The 12,980-nt window shown below is 31.2% G+C and overlaps 3 protein-coding genes across 10 annotated transcripts in view; 1 reads left to right on the top strand and 2 right to left on the bottom strand.

Moving 5' to 3' along the window:
* LOC140055909 (voltage-gated inwardly rectifying potassium channel KCNH6-like) overlaps window positions 1–8,959 on the bottom strand; it is an 82,277-nt gene extending 73,318 nt beyond the window's left edge. For all 8 annotated transcript variants that reach the window (XM_072101193.1, XM_072101195.1, XM_072101200.1 and 5 more), the window contains exons 1-2: window positions 8,773–8,959; window positions 7,124–7,354 (exon numbers count right to left, since the gene is read on the bottom strand). In XM_072101193.1, the coding sequence (XP_071957294.1) occupies window positions 7,124–7,354; window positions 8,773–8,848 (307 nt within the window). In that variant the 5' untranslated portion in view covers window positions 8,849–8,959. The remainder of the gene's footprint in view (window positions 1–7,123; window positions 7,355–8,772) is intronic.
* LOC140056049 (large ribosomal subunit protein eL43) overlaps window positions 1–12,980 on the top strand; it is a 220,534-nt gene that overhangs the window by 67,802 nt on the left and 139,752 nt on the right. The gene's annotated exons all lie outside the window — the stretch shown is intronic.
* On the bottom strand, window positions 10,748–12,027 carry LOC140046330 (uncharacterized). Its single transcript, XM_072090938.1, has 2 exons — window positions 11,827–12,027; window positions 10,748–11,278 (listed from the first exon to the last, which is right to left on the bottom strand). Exons 1-2 carry the CDS (start codon window positions 11,856–11,858, stop codon window positions 10,909–10,911), a joined length of 402 nt encoding a protein of 133 aa, XP_071947039.1. The 5' UTR covers window positions 11,859–12,027; the 3' UTR covers window positions 10,748–10,908.

The raw sequence follows: 12,980 nt of genomic DNA, 5'->3' as shown, positions 1-12,980 counted from the left end.
TGACAATGAAGGTTCTATGTTAAAATATGAAATGACACATCAACACAAAGTTCTGTCAGATTGTATTCACATTGACAATGAAGGTTCTATGTTAAAATATAAAATGAAACATCAACACAAATTCCGTTTAGATTGTATTCACATGGACAATGAAGGTTCTACAGTATGTTAAAATATGAAAATGACACATCAACACAAAGTTCCATTTAGATTGTGTTCACATTGACAATGAAGGTTCTATGTTAAAATATGAAAATGACACATCAACACAAGGTTAATTGCTATTTTTTAAGCCTTAAATTTAAAAATAAAAATGATAACATTATCAAATTAATGTGCTTATCTTTATTAAGATGAGTTTATTGTTATTTTTCAAGACATAAACATTAAATTTAATTTGCACCTTCAGTTTTTCAATCCTCATCCAGAAGTGTGCTGCACAGGTATCAAATTCTACTATAGCCAGCTTGATTTCTAAAAGATCTAACTGTACAACATTTCTTAGCGGTTTCTCCGACAAGGATATCATAGGTATGAATTAGACCATAAACTTGAGGGCACTTCAACAGCGTAATTAATGGCAATATTAAATTTGGTAATGTCAATAAATTATGATAATAAATCACTCCATTTATTTGCATAACATTTTGTCCGTACTTTTTTCAAGATCACTTACTGTACGTCATGACACTTGCAAGAGTTAATCATGTGACTGAACAACTTGTCATTTTTGGTACGGGTAATTGTCACAAAGTTAAAAGTTATTATAGTGTAATTATATCAAAGTGTAGAAAAATACAATTATTCTAATTTTAGAATTCTCTATATCAGTCAACCAGGGCCTGTATACACTTTAAAAATATTACATTACTAATTACATAATATTTTTCAACCAACCTATGATTATGCAAAATATCAAATTACAATTTTTTTTATAAATTATCTCTCTTGATACATCATTATATAAAAATGAAAATAAAACCCATTAATTTTCTGATTCTGTGATTATACACAATATCACATTGCTGTACCTCACTATCCATGTCGGAATATCATTATATTATGCAAAATGAGAGATGGTAATAAAAATATTCTTCACAGACATTAATACTTCAATCAGTTAATGCATACGTGGGTACTGTACTACTACAGATCATATTCTGCCTACTGTATCTAGCCTATTAACAGACTGAACATTTACACGTGAAGCGACAAGCTCAGCTTTACTGCATTTATGATGCGACGATTGAATGTATGATGGTATCAAAACGCGATAGGATTGCACAATGGTAAACTTTTTCAAGGTACTGTACATACAAAGAGTGCACGTGTCTTAAAATAATCAATTACTATTAATCTATGGACCGGATCTACTGTACTGTAGGGCCTACAGATCACAAACATGGGGACGGGTGTTGCACAATTCCTATTTTAGACATTCATGGCATTCATAAATGTAAAAATAAGATATGGTATTCCATCAAACAGTTCTCTGTGCGAAAGGGATGTGCCGTATGTTTCATTATGCATACTACAGTACAGAACTACAACCACTTTCTCCTAGGAAGAAACTCTATTAATTAGGAAAAGAGTTACAGTATAAACGCAGGAATGTAATTATGAAAAATGTTGTTACATATTCCACAATAATGTCAGTATAGAATATTAATATTAGAGCAGATGTTTAATTATGTGACTCTTAATAATTAGCAGCACATCATGTGGAGATTGGCTGCTGTGCGAACATTAATTATCAGTATATTAATACAACATTGTAACATAAGAGTCTAAGATATTTAACTGAGGTCTGAAAGGTTTCACATACTCAGCAATGTACAAATAGGAAACCTGCTGATATATTAGATGATGAAATAAGAATGACAAAGCTGTGAAACGATAAAGAGACAGAATGGAAAAAGAGCAAGAAGACAACAATTTTGTGGTTTATAATTTATAATGTAAAATACCGTGACACTGAGAGTACCAGACATTGTTATGTTTAAACATACAGTCCTACTGTAGTTAATAGAAACAAAATTGGAATTGAAAATCGGTTGGAAAGGAGATAACAGAATAGGGAGTCCATGTTTCTGGAGGCCCAGTTTTAATTTAGACATCTTCAAAAGAAAGGGAAAGAGGCTCGCATTAATTAATTAACAGCAAAAGGAAAAAATGACCTTTAAATGTACTGTACAGTATGATTTGTTAACTTTTTTGGTTTGTTTATATTGTACGTCCATACTGTTTTAGTGTTCGTAAATCGATGAAAATGGAATCCAATCTGTAAAATATCTTTTTACTAATTATTTTATTGGTTTTTAAATCGTTTCTGTGCAACTACAAATGATTTTTACCATCCTTTATCCCTGTTACCAACCAAATTGTTACCAACTAAGTTGTCATTAACCAAAAACTGTCACTAACCAAATTGTCACTAACCAAAAATTGTCACCAACCAAAAATTGTCACCAAACAAATTGTCACCAACCCTTCCCTAACATTTTGAAAGTGTTTCCTGCATACAGTAGCAAAATAGAATTTTCAGAACTCGTAAAAATTGTACACAATCAATTGGATTCTCAGTTCCCATTCCCTGCCAAGTTACAATACAATTTTGAATAAGAAATGAGGTAAAATTTGTTTTTAACAAACAAGCATCCTTACAAGTAGAACGATAAACTTTCTATTTATAAAGGGATATAAAAAAGCACTTAATATCATAAAAAGGATAATAAAAATATATATCGAAATTTATAGCGATATCAGTATCAGTGGAATACGGCCAAGATCTTTACTATTTTTTCTTCAATTGCTTTCAAAAATAACCTAGCAACAAGCCCATATTATACATATCAATTTGTTTCTAACTAATTGTAATTCTCAAATAAATTTAGTATTAGGGACTTTTAACAGAAATTGACAAGAATGCTAATCTTTCTATTAATTTTCTGTTCTGTTATTTTACTGCAGTAATGAAAATATTTTTACTTAAATTTAATGATTTGAATTTTGTTTCAATGTACAATTACAACATTAAATGATTAATGATTACCCAGATTGCTATACCGTATTTGAAAAATTCAAATTATTAGTAATACTAGTATTAAAATAAAATAATATTGTTTTAAAGATGTATTGTCCTCCAAAAAAAACATGAAAAATTAAGATTAATTAAATCAGACTTTGAATATGTTATTTTGTATTGTAGTTTTAATATAAAGTTAATCACTTCCCTAGAAAAAAAAATAAAAACAAATAATGTTTTTACCAATAAATTGAGAAATTCAACCAAAAATCCACTGGCTGGTAGCCAATTTTGCCATTTTTTGCTTTAAATTACATTTTTTTTTTTCAGGCAAATACATTTTTTTTTCGATCAAATTTTTGCTCAAAGTGGATAACTATTATAACATTAAAATGGCATATTGAACAAAAATTTTTTTAAGAATTATTTTTTCAGGGGGACAATACATCTTTAAGCCCTGTCTACACTATCAAACTTTATGTGAAAAATATTTAAAATATAGTCCCAAAGCAATTAGTACTCTACTCTACTGTACTCAATTTTGCTTTTACTTAAAGTTTGAAACATAGCTATTTTAAAATTAAAGCGAAATATTTTATATCAATTACTAAACCAACATTTCTATTCCCTGCAAACTTCCTAATGTATTCAAAAAATCAATTAATATTTTTTAATTAGTATCAACATTAAGAAACAGAAAAAGTACTGATACAGTACTATAGGTGCTAAGAATCAAATTTAATTAATTTTGTTGATATACTTTCCTACTGTAATGCATTTAGAATAAAATTAATACGGTTGAACAGTTACAGTGTTTGTTGGCAATCTCAGATTTTATTGTTATATTTAATATAAAACTCAAAGACATATTTCGGCTAATGTATGTCCTCGCGTACAAATTTACATGCCACCCTGAATAATGAAACTCAGGCTATTCTATTTGATACGCCCACTCTTTATCAATTGTATTATAATGATAACAACAGTATTTGATTATACAGTGCTACTGCTATAAAAATATTAAATCAACTTTAATTTAATTTTAATATAAGATATATTATATTTTAGGATATTCAGTATTCAGATAGTGTCTCTCCATTAAAAAGATTATAATAATAATAATGCATTAATTTTACATTTTCAAAAATTGCAGGTATAAAGTGTCTTAAACTGCTGAGTGTGAACAACAATTACTTGTATTAAATAGAATCAACTCTTCTTAATTATATATTGATATCTCTTTATTATGGAATGTACTATAATTTGTTGTTTGTGGTTTCACACGGTAGTTATTGATTTTGGAAACTGTATACAATACAAGGCACCTGTCACAGAACATTCACAAAAAGATGGTATTGAAACGATCGTGTAGTTGTCTTAAACTACAATATATTTTACAAAAAGTTAGTATGATAATAAATTAATAATTACTAAACAACAAAACTTAAATGTGAAAAAAATAACATTATTTTGAATTCTGTAAAACTGTAATTTGCAAGACAATAATAAATGTAAATCATCATACAGAATGTAGCCACAAGAAATACTGTTTAAAAAAAAGGGAAAATCACTGTTTGTCAAGCTTTACATTACAAACCTGACTGGTGGCTAAGGCCCTGCCATATTACCAGACGAGGAGGAGTGAAGCGACGTGTCAAGCAAAGTGTTGCTTCGAATTAAATAGTTTAGACATTTTAGGTTCCCACATTGGACATGCATCAAAGGTCAACCACGACAGCAGCCTACCTAGCCCAGTCAAATCTCTGACCAATGCCTGCTGGCCTATACTAGAGAGTGAAGCTTTGGTGGGTATAGTATAAGAAGAAAGGACGACTTTATTAATTGTTTTATAATAATAGTATAAATTGACTATAGAGTTATAGTACAATTGAACTTTTCACCAATTAACTTTAAATGGCTAATCAATATCTAAGAATTGGATTCTCCCACAAAATAAACATGCCCGCCTTGTATAATCTGAAAACAAACAAACCCTTTAATTACAGCACAATTATTCTTAGGTTGGCTGGCAGCTACAGTAGAAAGAAATGAAAGCTTATACTGTACATACTGTATCATCTAAAAATGCAATGCTATAGAATTCAATTTGACAGAGAGGGGCCTTACTTAAATAAAATATTATACATCGTAACATTTCAATGTTACGAAAAGAAATGATGATAGTGGTACTCTACGTTGGTATGTTTCCACATGAGGGCGTGGTTGCGGACAGGTCCATTTTATGATTCTACAGGGGTGTTTAAGGAGCTTTTAACTTTTCCTATCTAAGCTCTCACTCTGGAGAGAATAGGCTATAATGGTACAGTAAGCTGTAGAAAAGAAATAGACTTTAATATTTCATTTTATTTCTAATAAATTTTATGAGGTTTATTTTTATCAATGATCTACAGTAATTTCCTCAGGTTGCCAGCATTTTATATTTCTGAATAAATGTATGAGATGAAAGGGTTTTTAAATCTCAGAAACTTCATGAGGTATTTCAAGAACAAATAATTTCATGAGAGGTCATTTTAATCTACAATTTCATGAGCCCCTTTTACTTTGTAAATGTTAGAATGATTTATGAAAGGCATATGTTTTTAACTTCATTCAATAATGCAAGGTCTATGTACTTGTTATTTTATTCATACTAATTTCATTTCATTAAAAATAATTGCATAAGCTCAAGATCATTTTTAATTCAGAATAATTTTATGATAATAAAGGCCTATTTTTATAAGAAATTAGTCAATAATTTCAAGAGAGACATTTAAAGTTAATTTATGTGGAGTCTCTCAATCATAAATAATGTTCTTAAAAGCTTGGGAGTACTGACATAGTATTAATTTACATATTAAAATAAATGTCCTCCTTTTATACAGTGGACTGAATAGTATAGTGTCTACAATTTAAAGCACTTTGTTAATGAATAAATATAAATTGCTTTCACATAATGTTGTAAATAATTTATTCCCATCATTTTCTATAATATTTTCATGTAATATTCAAGGATCCTATGATTTCTATCTTATACCAAAACATGTGTAATAATAATAATCTGCATATCACATTAGTATTCTAGAGCCTGCATTTTCTATCATACCATGATGTAATATTTATTGTAAACACCTGCATTTTCTATTATTTTCATATAATATTCAAAGAGCTTTCATCAAACTCATAGAACTTATAGTGAACAATCTGCACTTTCTATCATATTACTTACAGTATATGGTATATGTATCATGTACAGAACAATCTGCACTTTCTATCATATGGTACTGTATATGTATCATGTACAGAACAATCTGCACTTTCTATCATATGGTACTGTATATGTATCATGTACAGAACAATCTGCACTTTCTATCATATGGTACTGTATATGTATCATGTACAGAACAATCTGCACTTTCTATTGCATTAATAATTTCAAGTATTCTAGAGCATGGATTTTCTTTATGAGCCTAAAATGTATATATTATTCAATAGTCTAAGATCCTAAATTTCTAAAACACAGGAAGTAGTAACGAATGGAGAAAATATTGTTTGATTTGAATGTGACATTTAGGTTTGAACAATGAAGATATTCTCCATTCAACAAATACAAAAAAATGTTTTATAACACAAATGTAAAGTAACTCTTCTTAAACAACTGTAAACTTTTTTTACTGTAAATTGCTGCTTCTGTCTAGATGCAAAAATTAATTTGCATGGTACAATCAGTACATACAGAACACTAGTATAGAGTGCAGCTAAAGCCTGTTTTCCAGTGAATTGCAGTGAGTTGCGTTGAATTGCGTTGAACGATTTTACAGGACAATTCTTGCATTTCTACAACGCGACAATGTTTTCACCCTTTTTGTACAAATAAGGTCTGATATTTCAAAATAACAAGTGTTCAGTAAAGTCAAACTAAATTATAATATAAATTTACACAATTTTATTTAATTTTTGTATTGTGTAAGCCTACAGTAGATTAAGATATTAGCGAAAACATGTCCTAGGCTGGGTTGAAGCATCAAAATGCAGCTCACCGTAATGTTACCTCGAATTCAGCACCATGAGTATCTAATTATATTAATAATGTAAACATACCATTTCTTTTGTAAAATGTAGCTTCCACTTGTTTCTCCTCACCCTTTTCCAACGCAGTTTTAATCTCTTGTATTGCTTTTTCACTAGTATTTTCCCCATACAGGAAGTCACAGGAACACGGCTTTTGCATAAGCTCCGCCCGAGAATATCCGCACATTTCACAAAATCCATCGTTACAAAAGATTATTGCACATTCCTGAACTTTGGCGTTTGCGATAATGAAGTTCCGATCTACAAGACGAAAATAAGTTTGGAGATCAAGGGTCACGTTTATCATAACTTGTTTAGCAAAAAAAATCATCTTCATTTTGTTCTATTTCAATTTAATTATTGCTTAAAAGTCAGTTTTTAAAACATCAGTTAATATAACATAGGAAAGTATTTTTGTAATTAGAATGCCAAAATCGGTATCCAACATTTTACTGAAAAATGGTTATTTGATTGATAATGTAACTACATCATACTGTACATGTATGAATTGACCGTTTGGGTAATGCTAACGAATTCCATCGATGACCCCCCGACGAAGTGACCAATCATACAATCAACAGTTTGAATAATCCATTACTTTTGATTGGTCAATTCACATGTGTTGTGGCTTTCTTTCGTTCCTGCATTACGTTTCCTGCTTTAGAAATACTAGTACTAAAATCTTACCTCGATACCAACCCTCCGGGCTGGCTACTACTAGTACAGTACTATTATATTCATTAAAAAATATTTAAACAGCAAAATCATGCTTGGTTTAGGGTAAATTTTGCTAAAATTTACTAATGCTAATATGTATGGTTTTTTTTCTTTCTTTAATTAATATTTTTCTGATTTCAATTTTGTTATATTATTAAGAGTCCTAGAAACTAGGCTATTAAAATTTAATAAATTGGTACAATCTCTAGACTCTTCATCTCTATAAATAAACATTTAATTTGTTCTGTGTACAGCACAGTGTGAGCAAATGCTGACGTAAGTCAACTTGATATTTAAACCGATAATTTATTGCCAAACATTTTTCTCATCTTCAAATTCTGATGAAAGCACTTAAGTCTCCTAAAGCTGAAATTATCTTTTACAACAACAGATTAATTCAGGATTAATTCTGGGATAATCTATTTTTTCTTTAATCCATTAATGCGTATTTGATAATGGTAAAGTTCAATGAATGATAGATCATGAAATCAGTAAAAAAAACCTGCTTTATGCATGGCATACAAAATAATAACATTAAAGGAGTGTGTATCAATGAATGAAATGTCATTGACTTTTTTTTACAATTACAACTGTCACTGAATTGTGTAGGCCTAATGTTATTGAAATCAGTTTCAAGGTTTAATAGTTATAAATAGGGATTATGGAAAACATGAATTGAATATAAATTATAGGGTACCTATCCTAGGCTAGGCCTAAAATAAACAATTTAGGCTAACGCATTTTTATATTCTATGTATAAGCAAATAAAGTCACAATTTTTTAGTTGCTTGTATGTATACTTAGCATGGCTTCTCACTGGAACAATGATAAATCGATTTAAGCTTAGTGTGTATCGTATTGAATCCATCGTATTCTGTTGCATCCCGGTCGGTCGTTGTTGAGGCTTGATCATCATCTGTTGAGCGCAATCTAATTTGAGAATGAATTGAAAAGATACTCACTTTGGCCATCGAATTTCCGGATAATAGTCTCAATAAAGGTGTTTTGAGGAGCAACATGCCCCCTACGAACCGGCATTTCTAGTAATTTCCTGAATGATAGATAGTTGGTGGTATTAGTAGCATCATTTTTAAGATGATGATACAGATAATTTTACTATATTTTATTACTGTTGCGCTGTCTGCATACATGCTCTTCTTCGACGTACGTCGTCTGCTCTGCTGAAACAACAGAAATCGCGAAGTTTCTGCAAACAATCTTGTTTGTCGCCCTCAATGTTTTCAAGACTGCTGCTGCTGACAATAATAATTAATTTTAATTGTATACAGTATTTATCACTTTTAACATACAGCAATTGCATTTAATATCGAATGCAATTACTCAAGTAAAATTCACAAGTAGATGAATATTATAATATGTTGATGATAAAATCAGGCAAAGTCAAGATCTATTTACAGTATTCAACAAACTTCCACTTTAAATTCTATATAACTGATATAAATGTTAAAGGAGCTATTATTAATATGGGTATTTTTACTGAAATGCACAGTTAAATTCATTTTTCGGTCCATTAAATCGATAATGACTTTATGTTTTGATAAATATTCATGTTGGGTAGGTGCAGTGAATTGTGACCGCAGTTGCAATTGAGTGTTTCGAAGAAACATTAGAAGTTGTAAAATATAGTGGAAAGATAATCTAAAATACATTAGATGAATTACGCCTAATATAGATATTAATCATCATAGTTTTAATAGAATAATCATCATAATGGTAACAACATATTTTTATTTATTATCAATATTATAACTATCTTCATCGTCGTAATTCATCATCATACTTATTTTATAGATATCAAACCATCATCATCATCATCATCACGATCTCGAATTAATTCTAACTATCATCATCTTAAATAATCAAAATTAGTCCTATACCTTTCATCATGTTATCAACTGTAAAACCAACATCATTGCAATAATCATATCATCAAAATTATAATCATTATATCATCATTTCCTTTCATTATTTATTCGGTCTATATCATCATCATCATAATTATTTCATTTTTTTCCTTCCTGTCTTCTTCACCATAATCCTCTTCTTAATAATCATAATTATTATCTTTTGTCTGTTTCGTATGTTACCATCTTCTTGTTTGCATAATCATCATAATTGTAAAGAAGAAATGAGGGCGCTGTTCTAGTTAACTCTCACCTGAGTAAAAATTAGAAATTTATACTTGTTTAAAGTACAGTACTTATTCATGACGATTTCTATCAGGCAAGTTCAACAAATTGCCTATTAATTAACGCCTTTTATAAACAAGTTCAACGAGCTAATAAAGCAATGCGGGCATGCGTGAAAGATTACGGGGCCAAGGGAATTAGTCGATTTTAATTAAATATGCATATTATTGCGCATGGTCAAAGTTCTATGACGCACGTGCAAGTTACATAATTGACTACTTAGCAGAAATAGAAACTATGTGTTTATTTATAGACCAATGACAAAGAACAGTCCACACGAGTTATTTAGAATACATTCCACCTATGTGGTAAACCCATTTAAAAAACGATATTTGTCCGACACGAATCAAACTCATTTTTATATCATACATATCGTAATACTGGCTACGTCATGTCGGAAGAATATCTATTAATCCTCCACCAATCAGAAAAGTTTGATCCACGCAATAGGCCTATTGACTACTTAATGGAAAACACGGGAAACAGACCATTGTGTGTTCTATTCTACCTGTACGATGACTAAAAGCATTTGACCACCTCTCGATCCGTTTGTTTTCTAGGAATTTCAAACAAATCACAGTAACAATTTTGTTGCGGTGTATAGCCACTCATAAGAAATTTGGCCAGCCTGCCTCCTACCGGCACAAACTGGGAAACTCGGGTCATATTAGTCTTTACTAGCAGACAAGCCTATTAAAACAGGCCTATTCATAAAATAAACACTAAACAAATTGCTATTTTTTTATTATGCCTTTTATAAATTTCTTTAGACTTTTCTATAGACTTGATTATGATGGTTATCGTGAAGTATATCCGATGTTAAATATATTTATGTGGTCTACGTTAAACGAGGGTTTCCATTTTATAAACAGTTGTTCCATAAGAAGGTTATTCTGTTTCAGAACTGTCTTCAATGCTCGAGGAAGACGACAGATCTAGAGTGATGAACCCCGGTGACGATCCTACAGTGGGCTTAGAATCGATACCAGAGAACTCAGGCGATGAACACACGGACGGCGAATGTCCTAACGCTTGAAAAGCCTGGAAATTGAACTCTAGAATGTTGGATTGGTTTTTGTGTAGGTCTACATCTGTTTTTCTATCTGGGATGTTATTGTTAATGGTTTCTTCTTCTTCAGCGATGGCGTTAACCAATGCTGCTGCGATTGCACGTTCCTTAGCAGTAATTGGCCCAAAGAATACCTCCTGTTCTTCCTCGCTCATGCTAGCTGAGTCTTCCATGGGTTCGGGGCTTAAACTAAAGAGAGATACGAAATAATCATAAAAACTACAAAGAGGTGTCCAAGCAGGGATACTCAGATCCCTGTTCTGTTTGGAAAAATAAGATATCGATAGATTTTATAGAACGGAGGGCGCTATAAGTATATATCAACCATAGTAGAGGGAGTTATACAAACCAAATATATTGGAATCTACAATTGTAAATTTGTATGTCAGGCGTAAGACTACCACCATTACCGGGAAAGTTGGGAGGTCGGACTCAGCAAGGAACCCCTTTCTGACATTTAAGTCGGGCAGGCACTGGCCTATAAATGCAATGAAAGTTACACAGCTGTGGTATATTCCTACAGCTGACGATATATTTAAATACTTCTGCTTTATGAATGCAACACACTTTTTCCTCATGAAGCCTAAATGACAATGCCTCTTGACGGATTCACCTCGTTAACCCACGATACTAACTACACCAGGTATAGTAACCAAAATAAACCATTTGTAATAAGTACAACACACTAATTCTACAACATGCATAACTACTACCTCTAATTGTACCCTCTAATTTACCTTTGATCACATTTAGAGCATTCAGTAGCCATGGTAACGATTACAAATTTCAATCGATTGCAGTGTAAACGAAAAGATATATCACTTGTGATACGTCTTAAGAAATTAGGTATTTCAAATAACGCTATAATACAACAAATGACCTTTGATTAAGTAAAGCTATAGTATTCAATACACCTATATTTAAATTAACCGCGTTCAGACGCCTGTAATTATAGAGGTCACTGTATATTAGTATATACAGTATATATAAATCCAAAGGCAAATTACTGAAAAAAATGACAATGCTGTGGGTATCAGTGGCTGGATCTCAATGGAGATACAAAAATAAAAGCGAAAAGCTAAATCAAAACGATAAAGTAAACAGCCAGAAAAGTTAGCAGAGCTTTCGGGCAACACTAGCCCTTCATCAGTGCAAGTGAAGGAATTTGGATAACGTCATAGTATAAAGCTGGCAAGTGCTAGTATATATATATATATATAAATCCATAGTCAATAGAAAGTATTTTCTTTCTATTGACTATGATAAATCCAAAGGCAAATTACTGAAAAAATTACAATGCTGTGGGTATCAGTGGCTGGATCTCAATGGAGATACAAAAAAAAAAGCGAAAACCTAAATCAAAACGATAAGTAAAACAGCCAGAAAAGTTAGCAGAGCTTTCGGGCAACACTAGCCCTTCATCAGTGCATGTGAAGGAATTGAGATAACGTCATTGTATAAGAGCTGGCAAGTGCTGCCTGGGTGGACAGAGAAAGAAAGAAATATAACAAAGGAGGCAGGGTGGAGTCTGAATAAGAGTAGAAAACAAAGAAGGTAGCTTGGTAGAGATATAAACATATATTAGTATATTAGACCGGTACTAACTGGAAAATCCGGTCACATGAGTTTTTAATAGCAAACGTATTAATAAAATCATAAAACAAATTAACTTGTTGGCGCGGTTTTTTGGTTCGGTTTGTTTAATTATTTGTTGTATTGGGGTCATGTTTGACCGAGTGCACCCGATGACCGAAATAAAAACATCGTTAGAACGGAAAACGCATTGTTCTTTTTTTTTTTTAAACATAATAAGAGCTGATTTTGATACAAATTCAATTAAAACATACAACAATGTCAATGACTTAAAACAAAAGGGGCAATAACATGACGA

This window comes from Antedon mediterranea, chromosome 1 (genome assembly GCF_964355755.1).
Source record: "Antedon mediterranea chromosome 1, ecAntMedi1.1, whole genome shotgun sequence".
NCBI classification, from domain to species: domain Eukaryota; kingdom Metazoa; phylum Echinodermata; class Crinoidea; order Comatulida; family Antedonidae; genus Antedon; species Antedon mediterranea.
The sequence above is the reverse complement of the archived record's forward strand: the minus strand, read 5'-3'. Positions and strand labels throughout refer to the sequence as shown.